Source organism: Cricetulus griseus, chromosome 2, assembly GCF_003668045.3.
Source record: "Cricetulus griseus strain 17A/GY chromosome 2, alternate assembly CriGri-PICRH-1.0, whole genome shotgun sequence".
In the NCBI taxonomy this organism is placed as follows: Eukaryota; Metazoa; Chordata; class Mammalia; order Rodentia; family Cricetidae; genus Cricetulus; species Cricetulus griseus.
The window spans coordinates 370,988,281-371,014,709 of NC_048595.1; the positions used below are offsets into that span (position 1 = coordinate 370,988,281).

Consider the following 26,429-nt stretch of genomic DNA (forward strand, 5'->3'; position numbering starts at 1 on the left):
GCTGCATAAGCTTTGAACACTTGAAACATGATGGACAGCTTGGACCTGAGGAGAGTTACCAATAGCCAAAATCACCCTGTTCTATCTACTACTAACAGTAGCTGTTTTGTAAAACACTTCTACTTTTTCTGTGGCCCTATCTGTCTTGCAAGCTCCTATTCTCAAGATGGGGAAATGTTAAACTCTTACGGTTCTGATCTAGAAAATCTAAACAAAAATCTATTATAGTCTTCATTACAACAGAAGCGTTTTAGATGACCTTTGATGTAATTTTAGTAGTGCATCACTCTAAATACCACAAAAAATGTCAGTCAAATACAGATGGAAACAATAACGGTATATGACAGTAAAACATAGCTTCACTCAGCTACAATAAATATCAACTGTCTTGCTGAACAAGGTAAAGCATAGAATTTCTATCAAGATTCAAGGTCCAGTTTCCCTTACACATATTTAAAACAACCAAATACAATAGACTAATATAAAGATTAACACCATCAGCAATGTTTTTATATTTTACAGTCTTTGATACATGAGTAGAAAATAATTCTCATTTCTCCATTTGTTAAAAAAGAATCCTTAATTGATCAGCAGAGAAAGTGAATGAATAATGATCAATTTATAGGCAATTCATATTTTGGGTGGGGGGATTCAAGACAGTGTTTCTCTATGTAACAGTTCTAGCCATCCTGGAACTTGATTTGTAGACCAGGCTAGCCTCAAACTCAGAGATCCACTTGCCTCTGTCTCCCAAGTACTGGGACTAAAGGCATGCACCATCACTGCCAGGCTTTATGGTCAATTCTTAATTTCACTGTAAAATAGAAGCAAAGTATCATCTCAGTGAAATTATTGTGTACCATTAAAAAAAACAAATATATTTGTGTATGCATTGTGTGTGTGTGTGTGTGTGTGTGTGTGTGTGTGTGTGTGTGTGTGTGTGTGTGTGTGAGCGTGCGTGCGTGCACATGGCTTGGGCATACACATAAAATTAAGGCCATCAGGATTTTTTTTTTCTTAAAAGCCTTTTCTCCTCCAAATAAAGACGGAGAAGCCCATCATTTCAGGCAATTTCTAAATAGAGATGAACTAGGAGGGGGTGCGTACAGAGTCTGAATGGACAGCTCAAGAGTGAAGTACTTACTCTAACACTTCATAGTTGGACTTCTTCTCTAGGGCGTTGCCCCTCATCTCCCAGTAGGATCGCCTGAAATCAGGGAGCACATAAACTGATATCTATATATAAGGAATATTTAGGCTGTTGAATAATAAACAACTACAAAAGACAGATCCAAATAATAGTTTAAGTAATGTGGAATCCTCTCTCAATTTAATCACGATTTTACTAGTAACTTTATAAAGAAGAAAGTACCTAGAAAACAAAACAATACATGGAATCAATGGAGTGTTACCACCTACCTAATTTCCAGACAACCCAATTTCAAAGCTATTTCTTGATCGACTTGATCAGCTATCTCTAGCATGTAGTCACTCTTCACCTGAAATAAAGCAATGGAAAACAGGAATGTTTGCAATATGATCAATCTCTAAATATTTGCTGAATGCCTTTTTACATAGTTCACACTCAGTCAATAATTATGCTGAATTCTGGATATAAAAGAGGTAATACCCAAAATAACTAAAGACCTAAGTCTTTTATGCACATGCATGATCTATGGTCAGAGGAGAGCTCCATGGAACTGACTGTCTCCTTCTACCTTTACATGGGTTCTGGGAACTGAACTCAGGTTGCCAGCCCACCCAGCCTTTTACCAAGGCATGCTTGTGCAAGGTTAAGTCTGCATCTCTGTGCGTGGCCTCGAACAACTAACACATTGCACCGCAACAATGCTGCGTCATAGTCTTCCTACTCAGCCCAAAACAGAAGCAAGCACCAAGAGCTACATTTCTACTAAAATGCTGCACAATTTTTCTCTGAGCAATAACCCCAGTTGTCAAAGCATTTGGGGGCCTCAGAGCAAGGACCACAAAAATTCATGTACTTCAAAATCCAACATGTAACCTCAAAGTCCCCACCAAAATGTCCACTCTATGTTACTAATTTGTAAAGCACACACCTGAAGTCTAACATAAAGGAACACTGGAGACAACACAGAACTAGATGGAATGACAAAATGGTGTCATCCCACAGTGAGTCTTTATCTCAAAACACTAAAAAGCAGATCAGCAAGATAGGTGAGCCAATAAAAGGCCTGCTGCAGAGGTCTGACTGTCTGATTTTGATCCCAGGGACCCACTGTAGAGAGAAAAGGGACTTCTGAAACTTGTCCTCTGACCTCCACACACACATTATGGTATGTGATGCCCACATTGATACATATAAAACAAACACATGCAAATAATAATAAATTTAAAGTTGAACACACACAAAGTACTCATGTCTGAACACCTGTCAACATGAAGACATTGCAAAGCTGAAATGTACACAATCTCCTCACAGATTGCATTAAGATACCTAAATCTGCAGTTGATTTTGAAGACAGGGGTCATGTACTCTGAACCTAGAGTGGAACATTGTCTGCCCTCCCTTATAACCCATCTGTATTCTCAAAATCTATAATTACATTATGAGCAATGCCAACACAAATACTTGCCAAAACTGGTTCTTTCTCTTGCTATACACCCACTTTCTTGTCTTCAATTTTGTTTCTTGGTCCTCACAGCCTAAAATATTCACTCTCTGGCTCTTTGCAAAAAAAGTACATTCACTACTGCCCAAGAAAAACTTTCAAACATTTTCAACTATTATCTCCTAGTCTACTAGCTTCTACTTCAAGGATTTTGATCCCATTCAGCACACAGCCATCACTGTGATCTTTCCTTGCAATACCTCCAAGTCCCATGTCTGCCACTGCTTATCTACTGTAATTGCTTAGGGAAAAAACTAACCTGTATTGAGCCTGAACTCCCTTTCTCTAAGCTTACTGCTGAGCAGTTGGAATAATGCAGTGTAAATGTCACTTAAATTCACAATTCCCATAGAGACTTCCTACTTTGTAGAGGGAGGAAAGCCAAAAGATGATTCTGTGGCTTTCAGTGACTTGGGACAGGTTTCAGAGGTACTACTGCAGACTTTCAATGCCATAAGGATGATAAACAAAACATTAACCAAATGTCTACAGGATCAATTACTGCAATTTCTAAGCACTGTTCAAAGGTAGGAAAATGAATCAAGTGTCCTAAGTCACTCATTAAAGCCAAATGTATATTTACTTGCAAAGAGAGAGAGAGGTAATGATAACAATCTTCAGGGGAAAGGCCTTCACATATGAGTTTTACTCCAAAATTGAGAGCAGTTAATTCACAGCCTGAAACCACTTGTAGCCCGAAAACACTCATGTATTCTGTTCCAGTGTTCTCTGCAGCCACAGAGCACAGTCACGTCCTCGGGGTTCCTCACCATCATTGTTCATTTCCCTAGTGAATCATTTTAAAACTGCAACTTTATTAATCCTATCAGAATTAATTGCTTTTATTTGTGAAATAAACCACACTGATCAAGCACTTCACTACATATGCATATAGAGTCATATATCACACAATGACATTCCATTCAATAAAATGACCACAAAAACAACGTTTGTTCCTTGAGACCTGCATGGTGATATACCCTTCTTCGTTTATACAAGTACTTTGTGGTGTTTGTACAATGACAAAACTGCCCAAAGACGAATTTCCCGGAATATATACCAACTGTTACATGATATAGACTGTACCATACTGCAAACAGTACATATACATACAACTATTCCCCTCACATTGAGTTAATTTATGACAATGTTCATTCGGTCTGGACACCAGCATCCTAACAATCTCATCTTACTGCCTCAGAGAAAGCCTGAAGGTTTCTCAGACCATCACAGCAGACTCACTATTTAAGGAACATCTACGAGCAGTCAGGCCCTGGGGTTAATATTTTATATAAATAACTTCTGATCCTTGTAATTATAAGGACAGGCTTTATTAGTCCTACTTTATATACAAAGCTCACAAGACAATATATAAAGTTCAAAAACAAATTTTAAAGAGATAGAGCTTAAAATCTAGATTTATCAATCTCCCAAACTCGGGCTTTGATCACACTTTCATTTTCTTGTGCACTTGCACAACGCACCTAAGACTCTGGATGACCCATTGACACTAGCAAACCACACAGGAAAAGGGGTCACTGCAACAACATCTGTCACCTTTATTTCTTTTAAAGTGTTATGTACTTGGTGTACTATCATAAAAGTAGACAAACATAACAAGATAGTTTCCTAGACTTTCTGAAGGTGTGCCAATGTTTTAACAATTTTTAAAAAATAAAGAAGGGGTAAATAAGAGAATTGCAGATAAATGTTGACAACAGACTGGAAGAGTCTTAGAAACACAGAGATTGATGTGTCATCTCAGAACACCAGCTCACACCTACTGTGTGGTTAGCAAATAGGAATACTTGGTCTTCAGTGGCCTGTCACTGTCTCCAGTCACAGTATTCAGAGTGAACAGAAAGCACATGGCAAAGCCATCTAAACCTCCAGAAGTCAGACATGGTATTACAGGTTTTGGAGTTTGCCCTGCAGAATTTCCATCTTGCTTTGGTGCAGTGTTTCACTACTATGTCCCCTTTCCTCCCTTTTGGAATTGTAATATGTATTCTATGACATTGTTATGCTGGAAATACTTAATTTGCTTTATGAGTTTACAGGGGCTAGAATTAAGAGATTGCCCTGAGACTCAGAAGAGACTTTGAGCTTTTAAACTGTGTTGACACCGAAAGACTATGGAGACCTTTGAAGTTAGACTAAATGCATTTTGCATTATGATATGGCTATAAGCCTATGGGAGCCATGGAGTAGAATGTGGTAATATGAATGAAAATGGACTCCATAGACTCATTATGTTTGAGTTTTTGTCCTTCAGCATGTAGAATTATTTGGGAAGGATTAGGAAGTACGGCTTTGTTGGAGGAGGTGTGCCACTGGGTTGGGCTCTGAGGTTTCAAAAGCCCATACTATTCCCAGTTAGCTCTCTCTGCCTTGCACTTGTGGATCAAAATATAAGCTTCCAGCTATTGTTCCAGAGTCATGCATACCTGTTTGCTGCCATGCTCCGCACTATGATAGCCACTGAGTTACCCCCTGAAACTGTGAGTCCCAAATAAACTCTTATATACACTGCCTTGGTCACGGTGTCTTATTATAGTAAAAGGAAAGTAAGACGTACCACAAGTAAAAAAGCCTTTGGCTTTTTTAAAGAGAAGTCTCATTTTGCTTTATTATGAAACTTGGCATCAAAAATTATCCACCTTCACTGACAGAAATTTCTACACAACAAACTAACTGATGTTCAAGCATGATCACGCACGCCATAGGCCTACTGTCCACATACAAAACAAGCATCTTTCATGATATGCCAAAGCATACAAAAATTCAAGTGTAAAAAAGTAAGTTTTCATGAGCTAACACTCTTTTAACCCAGGACTTCTCTGTATTTATAGTCTCTCAAATATAAGGTTTTATATTACTCTAAAATGAAAGCACAAAATAAAGATGATTGAAAGAAGCAAAGCAGCACAGGAAAGAATGTGTTTTTATACCTGTTGATAGAAGAAATTCAACGTCGGCTTATCTTCAGTAAACTGGTTTAGAAATCCTTTTGGCAAGTAACGAATTCTCAATTCATATCTGAAAGATGATTCACAAAATACAATGATTAGAAATAAATCATTTTCTCAATTTACATTCTACAACTACATTATTATTTTGAGTAATTCATTGCCAATTAACTCTGAAATACAATTTTGAAAGTAAGACCACATCAATATTTAAATGGACAAACCTTGTGTGCCTATGCAACAGGTGCTACAATTTAGTCACTTTGTGATGAGGCAGAGCATGAGGACAACAAAGGCCTACAGCCCACAGGTCAGGTGCCCTCACTTTGCCCCATCCACAAGCACCCCCCACAGTTAATTTACACACTGCGTTGTGCCTGGTGTGTTTCATGCAGCAACATGCAAATGAGAGTATATGCAGCTAACAGCTTCAGAGGGCACTGCATCAAAAGGTTATTATTTATCCTTAAAATTGACTGTGGCCATGGGAACTGTTTCAACTTTTTGACTACTGGAACAATGATACTATGAAAACTCATTTTTATTTTGTTTTCTGTTTGTTTTGAGACTTCACTGGAGCTCACTATACAGACCAGGTTGGCTTCAAACTAACAAAAGATCCACACCTCCCTCTGGGAATTGCTGAGATTAAAGATGTGTGTCACCCCATATCCAGCTGATCTCTAAAATTTTCTTAATGATATCTTTTTTTTTTTTTTTTTGAGGAAAAATTTCTCTGGAACTCACTTTGTAGACCAGGCTGATCTTGAACTTACGAGATCTTCCGCTGGGATTAAAAGTGTGCTACCACCACCTGGCTAACAGTATCTTTTGAGGAGTTCACTATCTATACACCAGGCCTCTCTTGGGGCAAACCTGCAATCCTGGTACTCAGAAGACAGAAGCAGGAGAGCTGTGAGATAAATGGAGGGAAGCTGGGTTTCACAGTGGGTGCCTGAATACTAACAGTGAGACCCTCTCAAAACAGAACAATTGGCAAACAATCAGGTTCTACTTCACTTCTGCCCCAAGACAGCATTCAGTAACTCAAGACAGATGCACTGCACTGGATAGGTGTCTACAGGAGGACTTACTGGAAACCACCTACTTCTGTGCACTGTTTCTCATCAGTAATAGTGAGAGTGCAGGGGTACAGTCCTTGGCTTTCTGCATCTAGGAAAGTATTTGCTCAGCATGTTGCAAAGCCACAGGATTCTTCACTGTGAGTGTCCCACCAGTTAAGGAAGCAAGCCCCCAATCAAAAACTAGTCCAGCTCTACACGTAGCATTCTGATGCTGACTCTGGGTATCAGCTACCAGCAACAACAAGGAACTTAGAAAATTTGCCAGCATTTTACGCAGGTGTTGTCTTTTTATAAGAACAAGAGCTCTTGATCAAGACTGCCTACAATGGACCTGTGCCATGTCACTAACTCACTGTCAGCCATGTCAATGAGACTCAATTCCCTCACCAGGATGCTGGAGAAATAAATAAACATGTAATCACAACTGTGAAACAGCCATTAGCACATTAACATAAATGGCCTCTCAGTTAGGTCATGTTAGCCACTACTCAACAAACACTGAAGAAATGAAGGGTGCTAGCTCTCAAAAGGCTACATTTTTGTGCAAGCCAGAAAACAAACACAAATAAGCACTTAAAGTGCTAAAGGGCACTCAGAGACATTCTGAGGCAGGGACCCATGACTATGGCCTAAAGGAAGTGAGGAAGGGAGCTGTATGCTACTTGAGAAGGCAAGTAAAGGCAAGTGCAGCTGGGACAGAAGATATAAAGACTGAAAAGAAACAAGGCTCCCCTGCAAACCCTGACTGCAGGGCTTTCTCAAAGAGAAAGGAAGGCACTATTATGTCCTGGCAGAGAAATGACATCACAGGGTTAAAGTTTCTCTTGACTAGGTCCACCATGAAGAGGCAGTATGGGCCAAGAAGGAAAGTGAAAGGAATAGGAGGTAAGTGCACAACTCAGTAAGAAATATCGACAGGTTAATATCCACTGCTTACACACACACACACACACACACACACACACACACACACACACACACACACACACACACACACACACACACACACACACACAGTAGCTATTAGGAAACAATAAAGAATGCAGATATAAAATTCCTCTCCAGTAAAAACATATAAGTGCAACCAAAAGCAGAATAAAACAAACACCATAACTTCATATACAGAAGAACTAAATCCAGTTTGCATGTATGTAGAAAGGCAAGGCTGACACTAAAGGATTCTAGCCAAACTTGTTGCTCAAGGTGCTCTAATTTAATTCCAGTCTTATTTAATTCCAATCCAAAGTCCTTAGCCTGTGACACTTGACACCCACATTCTTCTTCCCCACACCTCATCTTCACAAAGTTCAAGGTTTTCTCTACACTTCTGTTACCATGCTAAGAGCTAGTATATTGCTTCTCCATGGATTTCCAATGACCAGTTAAATATAACATGCCACAAATAAAGTTTTTCTTTGTTACTGTTCCAAAGCATTCTGTTCTCAGTAGTGCCAATGGTATCTTGCTTCCTGAGCTTACACCAACTATAAGCATAAGATGCTTACAAGTTAAACAACTACTGAGAACAAAAGGCTGTTTCAGAAAAGCAAAAATGGACTAAAAAGATCTATTAGACTGGGCAGTGGTGGCACACTCCTGTAATCCCAGCACTTGGGAGGCAGAGGCAGTCGGATCTCTGTGAGTTTGAGATCTGCCTGGTCTACAGAGTGAGTTCCAGGACAGAGAAACCCTATCTTAGAAAGAGAAAGAGGGGGGCTGGTGAGGTGGCTCAGAGGTTAAGAGCACTGACTGCTCTTCCAGAGGACCTGAATTCAATTCTCAGCAACCACATGGTGGCTCACAACCATCTGTAATGAGATCTAGTGTGCCCTCTTCTGGTGTGCAAGCATGCATGCAGATGACTGTATACAGAATAAATAAAATCTTTTAAAAAAAAAAAAGAAAAGAGAGAGATATCTATCTGACCTGATACTAAAACAGATTAAAAAAAGTACAGCATCATTAAACACAGATAACCCTCACAAGCAACATGGTATGAACAAACTCATTCTCACATGTCCATCTAGTAAAAATTAACGTACCAATTACTACAAGGCAGAATTTCTAACAGATGCTATGATTGATGGATGATAGTACAATGAAAAAACAATGCATGGTCTCAGTGTCTCATTATAAAGGGGAAACAGTAACGGGAAAAACCTGAATATCTCCACCACAGCCTAATGATCCCAACAGAGCTCCCAGGTAAATTTAGTTTACCAGGACAGGCTTCCTGGTATCATGCAATAAAAACATCTTGATGGGCCAGCAGTGGTAGCACAAACCTTGAATCCCAGCACTCAAGAGGCTGAGGCATGTGGGTCTCAGTGAGTTCAAGGCCAGCCTGATCTACAAAATGAGTTCTGGGACATGTCATTTCCAAACAGACGAATATAAACAACATTGGAACAGCATAAAAAGAAACTTGTGTAGGAACCCACAACACATCCACTTCCCATTACCTTTTCTTCATTGTTTGTTAAGATATAGGATCTTGCTATGAAATACTGGTTAGCCAGAAACTCATTACATAGCCCAGGCTGGCCAGAACCTCAGAGAAATCCTCCTGACTTAGCCTCTCAAATACTGGGATTAAGAGTGTACCTCCACGTCTGGCCACACAACTACATACATTCATTTCAAAAAAGATGAAGACACCAACAATTAATCTCTGAAGAACAGAGACTCATCTAAACAGAATAAAAAAAAAAAAGAATAAGCATCATAAAAATGTTTACTCTTCTCATCAGGTATGGTGCTGCATGGCTTTAATCCCAACACCTGGGAGGTATCAATGGGAGAATCTCTTTAAATTCTAGGCTAGTCTGGTGTACACAGTGAGTTCCATCCAGGATAGCCAGGACTATACACCGAGAACCTGTCTGTGAGTGAGTGAGTGAGTGAGTGAATGAGTGAGTGAGTAAGTGAGTGAATAATCTGCTCTTCTCCTGATGCATGAAAACAAGTCAACAGCCAGTACAGAAGAAGCACTTAAATAATAGTCTGGTTGATGGGGGAAAATTCAAGCAAAATCACCCTATTAATTGATAATACAAACACTATCAAAATTATGAAACAAAACAAAACAAAACTTAGATAGCAACAATGCATTCTATTATTATTATTATTATTATTATTATTATTATTATTATTACTGAAATAAACACTGTTTGGTTGCTATTTGAATACTACCATTATTTTCCCTCTTGCTTATTTTACAACAACACTATCAATATATTACCTTAGTCCTTTTTCATTAAAGTACTCTAAACCAATGTAATCCCATGCACATACATAGCCAGAAACAGAGCGATGAATATGACAGTTCCTGAAGGAGAAAGGTAAACAAACACAGACTCTAGGAACTCAGAAATCAAAGCAACCCACCCACTGGTTCGAGGCAGAAGAGTGTATTCCACAGTCACACCCTTAGGCAACACACTTGATGTGCTATGAAAGCCATTAAGAAAGCTGGAGACTCAAATGGGGCAAGTGAAAACTTTTAAAGAGTAAAAGCAGAAAAGGATGCAGGGCCAAGGAAGTCAGAGAGGGCTAGCTTCCTCAACTACCTCAACTACCAACGACAGCACAAGAAGAAACTCAGATCCTATGAAAACACTTCCAAGCTATACTCAAAGAGTTTAGCGGAAGATGAAATCTGAGAAGGACCAATATCAGCAGAGCAGGAAGATGAGATGAGCAGCAGAAACCAGACTACAAAGCAGCCAAAACCTCTGGAGCTGGCCCTGCATGTAGAGAAGCTACACAGGGCATTTCTGAGCAAAAATGACTCAAACATTGAAACTGGACATTCAAGGATCTTTCCAAGCACTGCCTTGAAAACTCTTGACCTCACCTGACAATCCCTCCTCTTCTCTGCCTACCTTTAGTGTTTTTACACAGATAACTCCAGGAGCTTGCTTACTGGTTTCTGTGTCCCATTCAAGGACATGTGAAGATTGAATAGAGAGCACAGGCACAAAGACAAGCATGTACACATGCACATCATGAATATACATCACATGGGAGGAAGGTAAGGAGGGGTTGTCATCTTTACATTCTTCATGCATATGAGCCTGGTTCCTCTGATCATCTCTGAAATGTTTTCAGCAATATTCAACTCTACATTCATGGGTTACTAATTTTTCAAACATCAAACCCTGTTTCAGCAATAGTAATCTCTACTCTATTTTACTTGACTGAAGGTAAAACAAATTGGCTTAGAAGAACAACAGAAAAGCTGATGCTCAAGAGACTGAAATTCTCTGAGAATAAACAAAGAAAATGAAGACACTCCCCCTAATGTGTCTGTGCAAAAGAAGAATGTCATATAATTGGAACAAGTGGAAACCTGCAGTTATATTCATTTGACATTTAGATATTTAATTTTGAGGTTTTTGTTGTGTTTTTTTGTTTTTGTTTTTCGAGACAGGGTTTCTCTGTGCCTCAAACTCACAGAGATCCTCCTGACTCTGCCTCCCAAGTGCTGGGACTAAAGGTGTGCGCCAGATATTTAATTTTTAAACATTTAATTGTCTGACTGGGTGTTTAGAGGTCAAATCTTCTTTCCCTATCAGTTGATATAAATCAATAGAAGTCAAATCTTCCTTCCCTATCAGTTGATATAAACCAACCTAATTATATTCTCCAGGAATAGCTTGCTTACCCCAGTTATCTGACAACTACAACTGCATTCTCCAATGAACTACACAACTGACACAAAACTGTATGAATTTGTACTTTATCTAAATAAGCAGGCTTTCCTGTTGATCCAGGCCCTTGTTTAAGCTATTGACCCTTTTGAGTGCATGCCTGAGGATACAACATAGAAGAAGACCACTTTTTAAAGACATACTTCTCTCAAAACTATTTTAGATTTAAGATTTTTCAACTAAAAAAAAAAGTCACATAAAAATTAATAGGTGTTAAGCAGGAAAAGGATAAATGACTGGGAATTCTTTTAAATCATCTTAAAATAACTTCAGTTTCATTCCTGTTTGAGCAGCAATCACTAAGAGCTCGCTCCCACTGTCATCCTGTATGTGAACAAATGTGTACCATTCTTTTCAGGTGAGTGCAGACTACTGGACATACGTATGCTATTAGCCCACTGATAAAACCATCAGCTGTGACCTACTCCTGGACAAGTCAAACCCCGCTATATGAGGTCAACACTGGATCACAAAGCAGTAGTACCACTTAAGCAGAAGTACAAACAAAGAACAGAGAACAACTGTGATCAGCAAAGACCATGGTGACAGAAGACAAGGAATGGAAAGAGAGACATGTTTAATTAACTACATGTTCTAAAGAAATCACTGGTTAGTAATTACTAGGCAATCTCCTCTACACAGGAATAGTGATTACAAGCAGCAATAAAAGCTGATACACACACACATTCATCCTCTTGTGCATATTTTTAACACACAAAGTAATCCTGCATGGTCGCGCACCCCAGTGCATTAGAATCTTACTTCCACTCCTCTGGTGGGTGGGCGAGTTCGTATTTCTCCCTCACACTGGAGACTCCCATATCCACATGCAGCCAGTGAACTTCCTCTGATCGCAGATGACTGAGGCGAAATCCATAGCAGGCCACATGCTTTACTTTGTGACTGTCCACTATCTTCTGAATGATGCCCTGGAAAACACCCCCAGAGAAATGATAGTTACAGTCCAAAAAAAGTCTAGTACAATCCTTACCCACAAAAGGTATAAGTTTGGCAAGAGAAAGGCATAAGAACACATGCAAACATGCACCAACTGTTGTGTCAAAAAGGTTTCCCTATCTTCTCCTGCTTATTTTCTAGGTTCTTTACTAGAGAAACTACCAAAAGCCCCTGTTAACACTCTTCACCTTACTCACCTCACTCTACTCCTTGGATAGGCAGTGATCTCATATCAATGTGTTTCTCTTTCCTTTCCTTTCCTTTCCTTTCCTTTCCTTTCCTTTCCTTTCCTTTCCTTTCCTTTCCTTTCCTTTCCTTTCCTTTCCTTTCCTTCCCTTTCCTTTCTTATTCCACTTACCCTGCTAATTATACCACAATAAGGATGCAGAGCTTCAGATTCTTCAAAACCTAGCCCAGAAGTCCATCTAAAAGTCCCTCTAAACCAAAGAATGTACTTTATCTTTGGATGCTTCACAGACACAGCATTAGCTTCCCACTGGTGCTGTAAAAAAATCACCACAAACTTAAGAGACATAAATGACACATGTGTATTATGTTTTAGGTCTTGGAGAAACCAAGTCTTCAAGAGTCTTGCTGGGCCAACTTGAGGTATTTGCATTAAGTCCCCAACTCACTATCTGGAGGAGCATATGTGTGAGTTCTGGGGCTTAGAATGAAGCTCATCTTTAGACACTAACCTTCTGTCTGCCAGAATCTCCCTGTCCAAGATCACAGTGAAAAGAGAATTCCTTGGCTTCATACTCTGCCACCTCACCTTCTCCTTAGCGCAGTTTTTCCTCTATGTTGTTCTCAATGCTTTCTTTCTCACTTTCTTCTCTAGAAGAAAAAGTCTAAGACATGTGGAATCTTTCCAAGTTGGACCCACAGTAGTTGGCATTTAAAAAAACATACCTTGAACACACCCCCACCTGCTCTTCTATCAGAGAGAAATTATGGAGTGATGACTGACAAAGTAGAGATGACACCAAGCAAACATTGCAAAGCTTCAACTGCTCACCCAAGACCTTCCAGGCCTGTGGTAAAACTCAAGAGAATCTGATCCAAAGAACCTTTCCCTTTGGTCCCATCATTTTTTACACAGCACAACTCTGCTCATACAATGCCCACCCCCAACACACACACACACACACACACACACACATACTCTCTCTCTCTCTCTCTCTCTCTCTCTCTCTCTCTCTCTCTCTCTCTCTCTCTCGTCACTGGAGTGCTTCCCATATTAATCAGAATGCTAATTTTAAAGTGGTCACCAAATGCTATGATCTAACACTACCCTTTCCACCAAGCAGCTGACAATATTAAATAATTAGTGTTCATATAACTGTAAAAACCACTTGGTAAACAAATTTACTTATAATTACAGGTTCAAAACATACCAGCCATTCCCAAGTGGCTCGTGAAGCATGCTAAATCCCAAATGTGATCTATGGATTTACAAAAGCTCCATGCACCACTTACAAGTTTAATGTGCTTTGAATTTGACAGGAGCAATACTCAGTGTCTAAACAGTGTCTTCTCATCAGACTTCACTTTGGAATCAAAACAAGGCAAAGATCTGCTATACTTCAACCCCACCCACCCACAACAGCAAGAGGCTATAGGAGGCGGTTTGTAGGTCAGCATAACTACTAATTTTCTTTTCAAACATAAGCTAGAAGGGATGGAAGCCTCTGTCAAGGAGGCTCAGTTCTGCATAGACATAAACTAGCCAATGTCATCTTGAGCACATAGAAAAGAAGCTCCTTTTTGTTCAGCAAGACAAAAGGGGATGCTTCCTTGGCCTTGCAAAGTCCTCTAGAGAAGTCCAGGTACCTGCAGAAGCCAGGAGAGGGAGGTGGATCCAACTAGAGTCAAATGTGGTTGTAAACCAGTGGTCTTCTGCCAGAGTTGTACACTCTTAACCTCATCTGTTCAGCCCTATGTTCTCTGAGTTTAATTTAATTTACTTTTATGTATATTGTATGAGTTTGTGGGTTTATATGTGCAGGTATGTGCAATTGCCCATGGAGGCCAGAAGAGGGCATTGGAATCTCAGAAGCTGGATTCTTCCGAAAAACAGCTCACTCTTTAGCCCTGTTCTTTGAATTTTGAAGCCAGATACTGGCTTTTCCTCCGTACCTATGAAAGTTATAGATGGCTTTAGCTACCAGAAAGCAGTTTCATTTATATTAAAAAGTCTTTGTAGCTTAGCAACCTAGCTAGGTGTCCTGGATACTGTACTACAGCTTCTAGGTCAGCACTCGCTGCTTCAAACTTCACACTAATGGAGATTCTGCTTTCCTTAAACTTCATGAACCAGTCTCTGGTGTGCTAAATGCTCTAAGGTGGCCTCTTCTCGTCTTTCAACCTTCACAGACTCTGGACCAGGCTTTGTCCTGAGGGAATATTATGGTTGGTTTGAGCTTCTATCCAGGGCACTATAATTTCTACTTATTAGCAATAAAGCTGCATCACTGTTTGATCACTCTTGTGTTCATTGGGAAAAAAAAAGTCTCCTAGAATTTTCCTTTGTATTTACAACATAGCGCTGTCCAGTCAAGAGATTTAGCTTTTGTATTGTCTTGGCTTTCCATGCACCTTCCTCAAGAAGCTTATGTATCTCTAGCTTTGGATTATAAATGAGAAATCCAAGTCTTCATTTCACTTGCACCTCTGGAGACCACAGACAGATGACTAACTGGCATAATTTCAATAATATTACATCTCAGGAAACAGGGAGGCCAGAAGAGAGGTAGCATGTGACTAAGGTGAAGGACTCAGCACATACACATAACTTATATATTACGTTTGCTTTCTTATACAAGTGTAGTTCATGGATCCCCAAAACAACTTAAACAAACATCTGTTGATGTTCTATTTTGTGAGAGTCCAAGGAAGAATTTTCGGCTTTAGCTAAAGCAGCAGAGTGAATCAGCTTCCAGTGAACTAACTGTCCTTTGCTTTGCAAAAGCCTAAAATTCATCCTAGAGTGACCCTAATTCTTCCACCAAGGAGGCCAAATGTCATCTGCTTTGCGTGGGTCTGTGGAAGAAAAGAGGTCACTTTAGGATGAATTTATGTTTAGCAAAAATAGCAGGGAAATCCAGCCTCTGGGGAACTGACTGCCCGTGGCTTTGCAAAAAGCCTTTTTACTGTTACCCAATTTACACCTTTAGCAAGCAATTTCCACATATCAAAACCTCTTATCTGGAGGTGTTTGAAGGAACCATTTGCCTAAGCAATTCCCAGCCATTAGACCTCCTAGTTTTCCAGGTTCTCCCATAACTAAGTTATTTGGATTATTTAAGGTTTAGGGTCCTTCAGGAAGGACTCAGATAAGAATTAAACACTTCAAACAAAAGAATCACAAAAGGTAGTTCAAAGCCCAGGTGCTAACACTCTAGAATTCAAGCCAGATGCAATGTCTCCATGGGATCTTTTGCTACACACCACAAATCAACAGAATTCATCACACCATATAAAATAGCAAAAAAAAAAAAAAAAAAAGAAAAGAAAAAAAGGTCTGAAATATTGTGAGAATTACTGAAATGTGACACAAAGAAATGATGAACTGGGGAAAACAGCTCCAACAAATACTCCATCCAAGCTGACATGAGCCTTTTTATCTGCTTTGTGGCTTGTTAGTTTATTTGTGGGCAGCATGACTGACTACATGGAAAGCCCAATAAATCAAAGTACTATGAAGAGAGGCACAGTCAGCAGGACTATGGATGAAAATTTAGACTAAGAGCTCAATACAAGACAGAGTAGATAAAAAATAGAGCAAGATCGTGACTAAACTCTTAGGAGAATGTGAAGACTTGGGGCTGGAGAGATGGCTCAGCAGTTCAGAACACTAGCAGCTCTTCCAAAGGACCCAGCACTCAGATGGAGGCTCACAACTGTCTGTAACTACAGTCCCAGGGGAACTGATACCCTATACAGACATGAACACACACAAAATACCAAAGTACGTAAAATAAAATTAAGATTGTGAAGACTTAAAACAGAGTAACAAGGCCCTGCCATAGTATTTTCTGGGCTCACTTTGTTCACGCTCATTATACCACATAAAAGTTCTTCCAAGAAAGCCTGCTTTGCTAACTTTTCACATCACTGTTCCACTGTAGGCACTTGTGTGTCAGAATCCTGAGTGGACAGTTCATGTGGTATCAGTTTCTAAGAGACAAATGACTTCCTTAAGTACTCTAAAGATACTCTGTGGCAATCTTCTCCATGTGGTGTTACATAGGAAAACTGGGTAAATGGTGTTCTTTCTTCTAGATAACAATTCTTTCCTGGGTTTGAAGAACTTGAAGTTTTCTTTGTCACTAAAGTAACACTACAATGTTCTTGGGTTACCAATTCTAATACTACACAGCTTTGGTTAATGTTTACTGCTCTGAACTGACTGAGCATGTATCTGTAGATAATACACCAATATCTGCCTAAAGTTCTGAACAAAGTACATGCTATCTGCCAACAGGGGATCCTGAGTTGTTAAAGGCTGAACAAAACAGTATCAGAACTATATACTAACCATGGTTGGAAAAATAGCTTGCACCTAACCTTGGTTAGCATTTGGGCACTCACACATATAACAAATGCCCATGTGCCCATCTCACAGATCATACCACCAGGAGACAAGAGGCTTTCTCTTTTTTAACTTCTTTCTATTTATTATTGTGTATAGGGTGTTCTACCTGCATGTATGCCTGCACTGCACGCCAGAAGAGGGTACCAGATCTCATCATAGATGGTTGTGAGCCACCATGTGGTTACTGGGAATTGAACTCAGAACATCTGGAAGAGCCTCTAGTGCTCTTAACCACTGAGCCATCTCTCCAGCCCCAACAAGAGGCTTTCTCATACTGAGGTGCTACATATAAAACTGGAGATAGGGAAGACTACCCCAACATCTCCATATCCCTGAAATGAGTACCTCCCATCCCACATCATGTTCCTTTTAATAACTGATCTACAGAGTCCATCAATGGAGTGATTGTACAGAGGTAACAGAAAAATATAACTCACAAAAGAATTTAGCTTTATATAAAATCTATTGATCTACTTGAATAAAATAGTAAAGGAATCTAAATTAACTGATTAAATTGTGATTAGAAAGAAAAAAGGAGAAAAAGACTTATCTAAGCTAACCTTTGTCACTAGAAACATCTGTTATCTAAGACTGACGTAGATAAAAGGAGAGCTGTGAAGACGAATGCTTCTTCAATACCTCACCACAGCAAATGCCTCTTGGAAATCCACACTGACTGCATTTTCTGAAATCCTTATGCTACCCTAACTTTCAGAAACACTCTCCCATTTGCCTTGCCTATCTCCTCCTCCCTAAGTCTCTATCACTAGCTCCCCTTACAAACCCAAGAACCTCTGCAGAGCTAACTCTTCCACTTAGGTGCTGGGCCTATCTTTAAGCTTCTCAGCACCCAGTCAGCCTGCAGAGGAGTATCCTATAATATGCCACATCTCTGCCCTTACAGATTCTATGCTGTAAAAGCAAAAGCTTCTAAAGGGTCCTTGCTATGGTTAATGACTTCTTGTATGGTTAAAGATACTTCTAGGAAGTAGGGCTAATGGAAGATCTACAGGTAGCTGGAGTATCCCTGACGGGGGCTAAATAATCCCAGCAGCCTCTTCTCTTTCTCTGCTTCCTGGCTCAGAGATGGAATGGTTTGCACCACATACCCCTACTATGTTATGTGGCCTGGCCAGAAGGCTCCAAGCAAAGGATCACTTTCATTACTAGAATCTCAAAACTAGGAGCCAAAATCAACTTTAACTGATTCAGAAATTTCATTACATTAATAGAAAACTGACTAAAATAGACCTTTTACATTCCTACAACATAACACAGTGCTTAAAAATGTCATATATTTAATAGCTGTAAGGAAGTTATTCTATCTGGAGATATGGGAGCATTCCTAGATTTACAGCTCCTAGAAAAATCATTATATTTTTCTTGATCAGAAGTTATTTTAATTACATTGGTTCTCTGTACCTTTGCAACAATTAGGTGGAAAAATTGCAGTACATGATTAAAATGTGACTTAGATAAGAAAATAATAGTCACATATTAGCAATGTCCCTCCTGCCAAATGCTGGGGAAGCAAATCCAAGAACTCATGCTATTAGGCAAATGCTCTAGACTGACCACCTCTATCCCTAGCCCTTTGGGTGTATACCAGAAAGAAAAGGTTAATGTCTCTGCAACATGGGAAGTATTAAGATATCAACTAAAACTATTTCATCTTCTTTTGCAGGGAAGGGGGTTATAAGCCATTGAACTGTAACTACTTAAAGATATTGTGAAAAAAAGACATACTTACCCTGACATCAGTAGCATCTCCATGCCTGATAATACTGGCCCAAGTGGTTGGCTCACTACTGTTTTCAAAATAATGAAAGACCTTTAATACTCGTTCCATTGTACCAGGGGACCGTTCCACGCCAGTACCCAGGTGAGTCTTAGTACTTGAACTTGGTGTATGATTCAAGTTTGGGTCAAGATAAGCAGCTGCCATTCTTTTGCTAGATGCTAGGTATCTGTCATATTCTGTTGAGGGGGGGATAAAATGAAAAACAGATTTTTCAGTGTACAATGAGTAACAATTACAATCTGACAATCATGTTACGAACGCTTTCTTCTAGTCTCCATCCCATGCACAGAGTATTTAAGAAGAATAGGGACTTTGTACCCCACACAATCATTGTGCTCTCTACACCCAGGGCCTGATATAAAAGCACCTTAAATGCCTGCTTAAAAGAAAAAAAAACCTGTTAAAGGACCAGGATTCCTATTTAACAATGTCAAAACTTCATTGACTTACTTAAAAATAATGTAATGTTAACACTCCTTCCTTTTTTTTTTTTTTTAACCTACTCTTCATTTGTAGGAAAAATCACTGCAAAGGCAAACTGACTAGTTTGCTGCATACTTGTCAGGAACTTCAAAGTCCTTTCTTTTCTTCAAATAAATCTCTAGACTTTATACACACTAAATATGGGCAACTAAAAATAGTGAAAAAAAAGTAAGGCTAAAGAAATGGCTCAGTAGGTAAGAGCAACTGCTTTGAAGTCATTAGTAGCTAAGTTCAAATCCCTAGCACTCAAGTAACAAGCTAGGCACAGCTACACATGTCTGTAACCCTAGGATTGGAAAGCAAACACATGCAGATGCCCAGTGCTCACTGGCTGGCCAAAAGGTCAGCTTCTGACTCAATAAGATAACCTTTCTCAAGACAATAAGGCGTAAAACAACAGACAAAGGCACCTGATACCCTGCACTGGCCTCTGCATTCCCTTATATACAAACTGCAGCCATGCTATTCAGATATGGTATAGCTTCTGTATCACTTCTAACTGAAAATGGACTTCCTGTTCCTCTGGTTCTTACAATCTATCTTTCTGCCCCTCTTCACAAGTTCCCTGGGCCTTAGATGTAGAAGCTGTGTTGTAGATGTATCTGTTGTTGGGGGTCCCGCCCATCAATAAACAAAGAACTACAGGCAATTAGTGACTGCTGAGCAATCGAAATGTAGCCTCTTCCAGAGTTTAGGCCCTTAACTGGTTATCTAATACAAAACAGCCAGGCCCAAAATCAAATATATACAGGCCACACTAAACAAACTCAGCAAATTGTTTTTATATACTTATGCATGTATGTGCGCGCGCCCGCGGGGGGGGGTGGGTGGGTGTGTGGTGTGTGTGTGTGTGTGTGTGTGTGTGTGTGTGTGTGTAAAAATAAAAAAGAGGCCATCAATCAATCTGAGAGAATGGGAGTGAAGCAAGGGTTAGAATGAGGACAGGAAAGGGGGAAAGTGATAATTATATTTTAATTTAAAAGTTTCGATTTAAAAAGTAGACAACACACAAAAAAGTAGAGAACACAAACAGAAAAGTATATATGCCACATACGTCACAGAAAGTAGAACAAACACCCCTAATATTGTAAGAAATTCACTTTTTAGAAAAGATACTATTTGTGTCAGCAAGAATACAGAAAACAGGAACTCATATACACTGCATGTACCAGGAGTATGAAAACGGCTCAATCAATATGAAAGCAGTCTAGCAGGTCCTCAAATGGCTAAACAGAACCAGTAATAACCCCAAATTCCACCACCCAGTGTACTTCCAAGAAACTGAAAACATACATTAAAAAAAAAAAAATACTTGGCCATGAATGTTTGAGACAACATTGTCCATAATAGCCACAGAGTGCAAGTGATCCAAACCTCAAAACTCTCCCCCAGTGACACATTTCCTCCAACAAAGCCATAGCTACTCCAACAAGGCCATACCTCCTAATCCTTCTCAGGTAGTGCCACTCCCAGGTTACCACGCCTTCAAATATATGAACATTATTATTATTATTATTATTATTATTATTATTATTATTATTCAAATAACCACAATCCCTGTACTAACTTCCAAGACATACTGTTAACTTCAAAATCAAAATATAAATGATGGCTGGAGGATATTCTCTGTATAAAAGAAAAAAGAAACATCAAATTATTTGCTCATACATGCAAAAACAAGAAAACCAACACAAGTAGAAACTGCAGCCTAGTGAGACTGGACACATGGACTAGACAGAGTCAAGAAGGGAAGGTTAGGAACAGACAAAGGGCAAATATGGCACTTCTACACACAACTGGGCATAATAACTGCAAGTAGCACAGAAAACAGCAAACTTGGCAAGAGTCAACAAATACCCAAGGACTACTACTAAAATGAAACTTGGTCTCCCATTGTTTGGATATCAAGCAATGTATGTATCGCAAATAACTCACTTGTCAAAAGGAAGCACCAGATGTTCTGAATTAAAAGATAAGAGTGAAATATTAGGGGGATGGAGAGATGGTTCGGTGCTTTGGAGCACTGCTTTTCTTCCAAAGGCTCTGAGTTCAATTCCCAGCAACCACATGGCGGCTTACAACCATCTGTAATGAGATCTGGTGCCCTCCTCTGGCCTGCAGGCAACATGCAGGCAGAACACTGAACACATAATAAATAAATAAATCTTAAAAAAAAAAAAAGAGTGAAATATTGAATCTCAATATGAAAGCAGGACTGTACTTAGGGTAAAGTCTACACACTTAATTAAATATGTATGTTAGAAAAGGCTAAAAACCAGTCATCTAAGTCCATATGCCTAGCAAAATTTAAAAGCTGGGGGGAAAAAAATCAAGTATTTATTTACAATAAATAGTAAAATTGGCATACCTCCAAGGAAGGCAAATGAAGAGAAAAAGAGGAGAGAGAAACTAGAAATATGAAGAAAGAAGACAACTGGGAAGACCACAGACCATTAGAAAAGACAGCAACTATTAATACATTGAAAGCCTTGTTTATACCAATGAAGTTGAAATTTTAGATAGAATATAAAATTTTTTGCAAAGCAGTACTTAAGGTAATCAAGAAAACAAATATAAAAAATTGAAGCCATGTATAACAGAACCTGTAATCCCAAAATTCAGTGACTGGGGCATGAAAATTGCCTTGATCTTTGAATTATTCCTTGACAAAACAGAGAGTTCCTGGCTAGCCTGGGTAAAAGAGTGAGATTCTATCTTAAACCAAAACCAGTCAAGTGTAGAGAATAAGCAATTGCAGAATGTTCAGCCCTACATTGGCCATCTTATACTCTTTCTCCAAAGGCTCCAAGGTTATCAAGGTGAAGAGGAGCAGAACAATTCTAAAAACCAAACGTTGTAACTCCAAGGAAATAGTGTTTATAGAAAAGACATTTCCTTTTGACATAAAGAACTCACACAGACTATGACGACATGAACAAAACCTACACATGCTGAAGCCAGACCAAAATTCCATCACAAAGGGGACATAAAGTCCTATCCCTAGCTGGGGAGCTATTAGCATGTGATAGCTGCTGGAAGGAGAGTCCATTTTCTTTTAGGTGTGACCCCTGTAAGTTCACCAGTTTCCAAGGGAAAGCTTCACACCCAAGAATGTTTTATTTGGTCAACACAAACTGGACTCACTGTGTTATGGGGAAGGAAGAGAAAGACAATGAAGCACCAAGTTGGGTGGGTAGAAGGTGGAGGAAATCTGGGAAGAGTTGGGAAAGAGGGTAATTATGATCAAAATACATTGTATAAAATTCTCAAAGGATTAATGAAAATATTACTTTAAAAAAACCAAGTGGGGAGCCAGGTGTTGGTGTCACATGCCTTTAATCCCAGCACTTGGGGGGCAGAGGCAGGAGGATCTCTGAGTTCGAGGCCAGCCTGGTCTACTGAGTGAGTTACAGGACAGGCTCCAAAACACTACAGAGAAACCCTGTCTCGAAAAAAACCAACAAAACAAAACAAAACAAAAAAACAAACCAAGCAGGGGCTGGAAAGATTGCTCAGTGGTTCAGAGCATTCACTGTTCTTCCTAAAGACTTGGGTTCAATTCCTAGCATCTACAGGACAGTTCACAACTGTATAACTCCAGTTCCAGGGGATATGACACCCCCACAAAGACAAATGCTCATAAAATAAAAATAAATCATTTTTCAAAAGCTCTAAGTGAACAAATAACTTGAATGAATAAATTCTATAAGAAATAGTAAATTTACAATGAAAATTCTTCCCACAAAGGGATATCTGAATTCTTCCAATAAGTACAAAAAATTCTTACAAAAATACAAAGATAAACACTTGAAATATTTCTGAGACTCAAAAAACAAAGATACTACAGGGCATGGTGGTACACATCTTTAATCCTGGCACTTTTGAGGCAGAGACAAGCAGATATATCTGTGAGTTTGAGGCCAGCCATCTACACAGAGAGTTCCAGGACAAGTCAGGGATACTTGGAGAGACCCTGCATCAAAAATAAACAAATAAATATCAAGCAAATAAAAACAACATGACAAAAATTGACAAAGAATACAAGCCAATCTTTCCTAAAATAGGAGTTACAATGAGTAATTAGAAAAATTTATCTATTAACATTTTTAAGATTTATTTATTAGGTTTGCAGCGTTTTTTGCCTACATGTATAACTACACACCAGAAGAGGGCGCCAGATTCCACTGTAAATGGTTGTGAGCTACCATGTGGCTGCTGGGGTTTGAACTCAGGACATCTGGAAGAGCAGCCAGTGATCTTAACTGCTGAGCCATCTCTCCGGCACATCTAATAATATTTTTAAGGAATGCATCATGGTCAAAGAGAACAAGGGTACCATGCATTTAATGCAAACCAGCATGGGAATTGTGAAGACAGTTCAGTTAGTAAAATATCTGCCACTCAAATTAAGAACCTGAGTTCAATCCCTAGTATCTACATAAAAAGCCAGGGGTGGAGTGGAAATGGGGGACATCTAAACAGCCTAGGACTCAGTAAGCTCCAGGTTCAATGATGTGAGACACAGTTCTTTTCTATTAAAGGGAGCTGGCCTACCAAAGGCCAACATTCTGTAAATCTACCCCATCACCTTGTGAAATTCTTAGTGTACAAGTCTATTAGCTCAACCCCAGGAATTCCTAAAACTTGACTCTCTATAACACCTTTCCCCTTTGCACTGATTATGAGCTATTCAACAGCATCAAATTATGAGGTCAAACTTCCAGCAACATGGTGAGATACAGTAAAATAAAAACTAAGTGAACTTCCTGCTTTGGTGTGTGCTTGCTAGCCTTGTTTGAGTCATAGCATACCCCCTTTTCAAAAAGAAACAGCTTTGCTGGGTTACTTTCACTTTGCCACTTCTTCTTTATCCAACAGATAGCATTCTTAACACTATGGGACCTAGTCTAAAAAAGTAAGGTAGAAAGAGACTAAGGAAGAAAAATTGATCTCTGACCTCCACATACAGGAAAACTCAAAGAAAGTTCTAGAATTGATAAATGAGTTTAGCAAGGCTCCTGAATTCCTAAGTGCATTTCTGATCATTCCAGCTTTCTCTTTCCTCTCTACTTTAGACCACTAAGGATTTCTAAGTAAGGATTAGTATCACTTACTTCTCAACAGCAGAAAAATAAAATTGTATCCCAAAGTGGTTAAAGAAGCCATGTAGTGTTAGTGGTACACACATATAGTCCCAACGGCTTAGGATAATGGGAATCATTTGAGCCCAGGAATTTAAGGTCAGCCAGAATAATACAGCAGATCCCATTTTTGAGAAAATAAAATTGGTTGAGAGAAACCATTAGTAATGGAAAGGTACCATGGGAAACATCACAAGCCAAAGAAAAGCAAGGCCAAAAGAATGACATTCCAAATATACATCACTGTATCCCAAACCTCATGGCCAAGCCCAGCACTGACTTTAAAGGGGCAGATTTTAAAAAAACTAAAATAATAATAATAATAGCAGCTCTATTCCAGCATTAACAGGAGAAGCCATTTTCCATGATACAATGTGATTCTGTCTTAGGGTAACACTTGACAAAATTGTACTTGTGCTATAAGCTGCCAAAGAGGCAATTCTACCAGCAGTCCTTCCCGAAAGCCTCATGGTAGCATTCCTACATCTCTCTGCTACCATACAGGCTTCTCAAATCCTGACCTCTTGGACACTTTCATGGATAGCTCCAGGGGAGGTCTCAGTTACAGGAGTTCCAAAGGGCCTTCTGCTACACTGTCCATGTCTACCAACAGACAGACCCCTCTGCCTTATTTGTGTGGTTCTGCATTTGTTTCTGGCCCTCCGATAAAACTAAAGTGGGGATACCAACACCCTGAATATCTCTCATGAAAAAGAAATCCATATCCTCCTGCACACAACTATGGTCTTTCACAGGGTCTATGTCCTACCACTATCCTCCTGAATATGCTGGCAAGTCTCCCCTTTAAGCACTTCTCCTTATCAACCAGCCACAGGAATCAGTTACTTTTATACGCTGCAAAAATTTCTTCTTCAAAAAGCTTTTTCAGTGGGTAGACTTGACTTAGCAGTTAAGAGAACACATTCTTATAAGAGGACCCAGGTTCCTAGCACCCACATGGTGGCTCACAACCATCTGTAACCCCAGTTCCAGGGGGTCCAACACCCTCTTTGACCTCTGCTGGTACCAGACATGAACCTGGTACACAGACATACATGGAGGTAAAACATTCATACACATAAAATAAATGAATTTAAAAAGAAAAAGAAATTTTAAAACTTTCTCAAAGAAAAAATCAAAGACTTGAAATCAGGTTTACACTAGTACTCTCAAACTATTTGTAGTAAAGGATCACACTGTTTTAATTTTAAACCTGTCACAAACCAATGTTTTTTTGTTTTTCATGTTTTTTTTTGTTTGTTTGTTTTTCGTGTGGTGGTGGTGGTGGTAGTGGTGGTGGTGGTGCTAAGAGCTGAACTTATTATGGCCTCACACTGGCTAGTATGCTATGCAAGCACTCTACTCTCCACCCCAGAACAATGCTTTTATAAACTACAGTAAAAAATAATTTCTAGGAAAAATGAACTTTAAAAGAAAAATATCAAAACTGAGAATTAGGTTTCTATCATTAGAGTTAATAAACAGAAAATGGCTGTAAGGCTGCTATAAAGGTTTCCAAATGCTTACAGAAAGTCACTGGCCTTATCCAGTCTGGACTGGGCACAGTTCCAGTGCCAACACTAATCTGTAGGTCATTCTTAATAGCATGCTGGCTGAGCACCAGGGGCTCTAAATCCTCAACTAGATTGTCAAGCTGAAGTTCAGGCTTAGCCAAGAATTCAACTGCTTCCTGGATGGGACTACTGGTCTGTCTGCTTTGGATCTCCCTTGAATCAACAGTAAACACCTCAGGGCCTTACTGGTGTCTTGCTGCCCATGCAGCCCTAAGTCAAAACGGGAGGAGGATTTGAGACTCAATCAACAATTGGATATAAATGCTACAGAAGAGTATTTGCAGACAATTATGCCAACCAAGTTCTTTTCCTCATGGGGAACTGGTGTGCAAGGCAAGGGCTGCAAACAGTGGCCTCTGCAGTAGTGTATGCAGCCTACTGCTTGTATGAGATTTCCTAAGGGGTCTTGGAGACAACTTTCTGATTGATATTCCCAACTCTGATCTCCTGCTGTCCCCA

General features: G+C 39.4%; 1 protein-coding gene and 1 non-coding gene across 6 annotated transcripts in view; one reads left to right on the plus strand and one right to left on the minus strand.

Moving 5' to 3' along the window:
- Ptk2 (protein tyrosine kinase 2) overlaps nt 1-26,429 on the minus strand; it is a 194,446-nt gene that overhangs the window by 117,313 nt on the left and 50,704 nt on the right. For all 5 annotated transcript variants that reach the window (XM_027403786.2, XM_035440657.1, XM_035440659.1 and 2 more), the window contains 5 exons: nt 18,722-18,948; nt 12,180-12,346; nt 5,603-5,690; nt 1,420-1,499; nt 1,145-1,207 (listed from right to left, as the gene is read on the minus strand). In XM_027403786.2, coding sequence (XP_027259587.1) covers nt 1,145-1,207; nt 1,420-1,499; nt 5,603-5,690; nt 12,180-12,346; nt 18,722-18,916 — 593 coding nt within the window. In that variant the 5' untranslated portion in view covers nt 18,917-18,948. The remainder of the gene's footprint in view (nt 1-1,144; nt 1,208-1,419; nt 1,500-5,602; nt 5,691-12,179; nt 12,347-18,721; nt 18,949-26,429) is intronic.
- On the plus strand, nt 26,249-26,388 carry LOC113834528. The gene has a single exon (XR_003483094.1). It is a non-coding gene; the product is annotated as a small nucleolar RNA SNORA70 (small nucleolar RNA).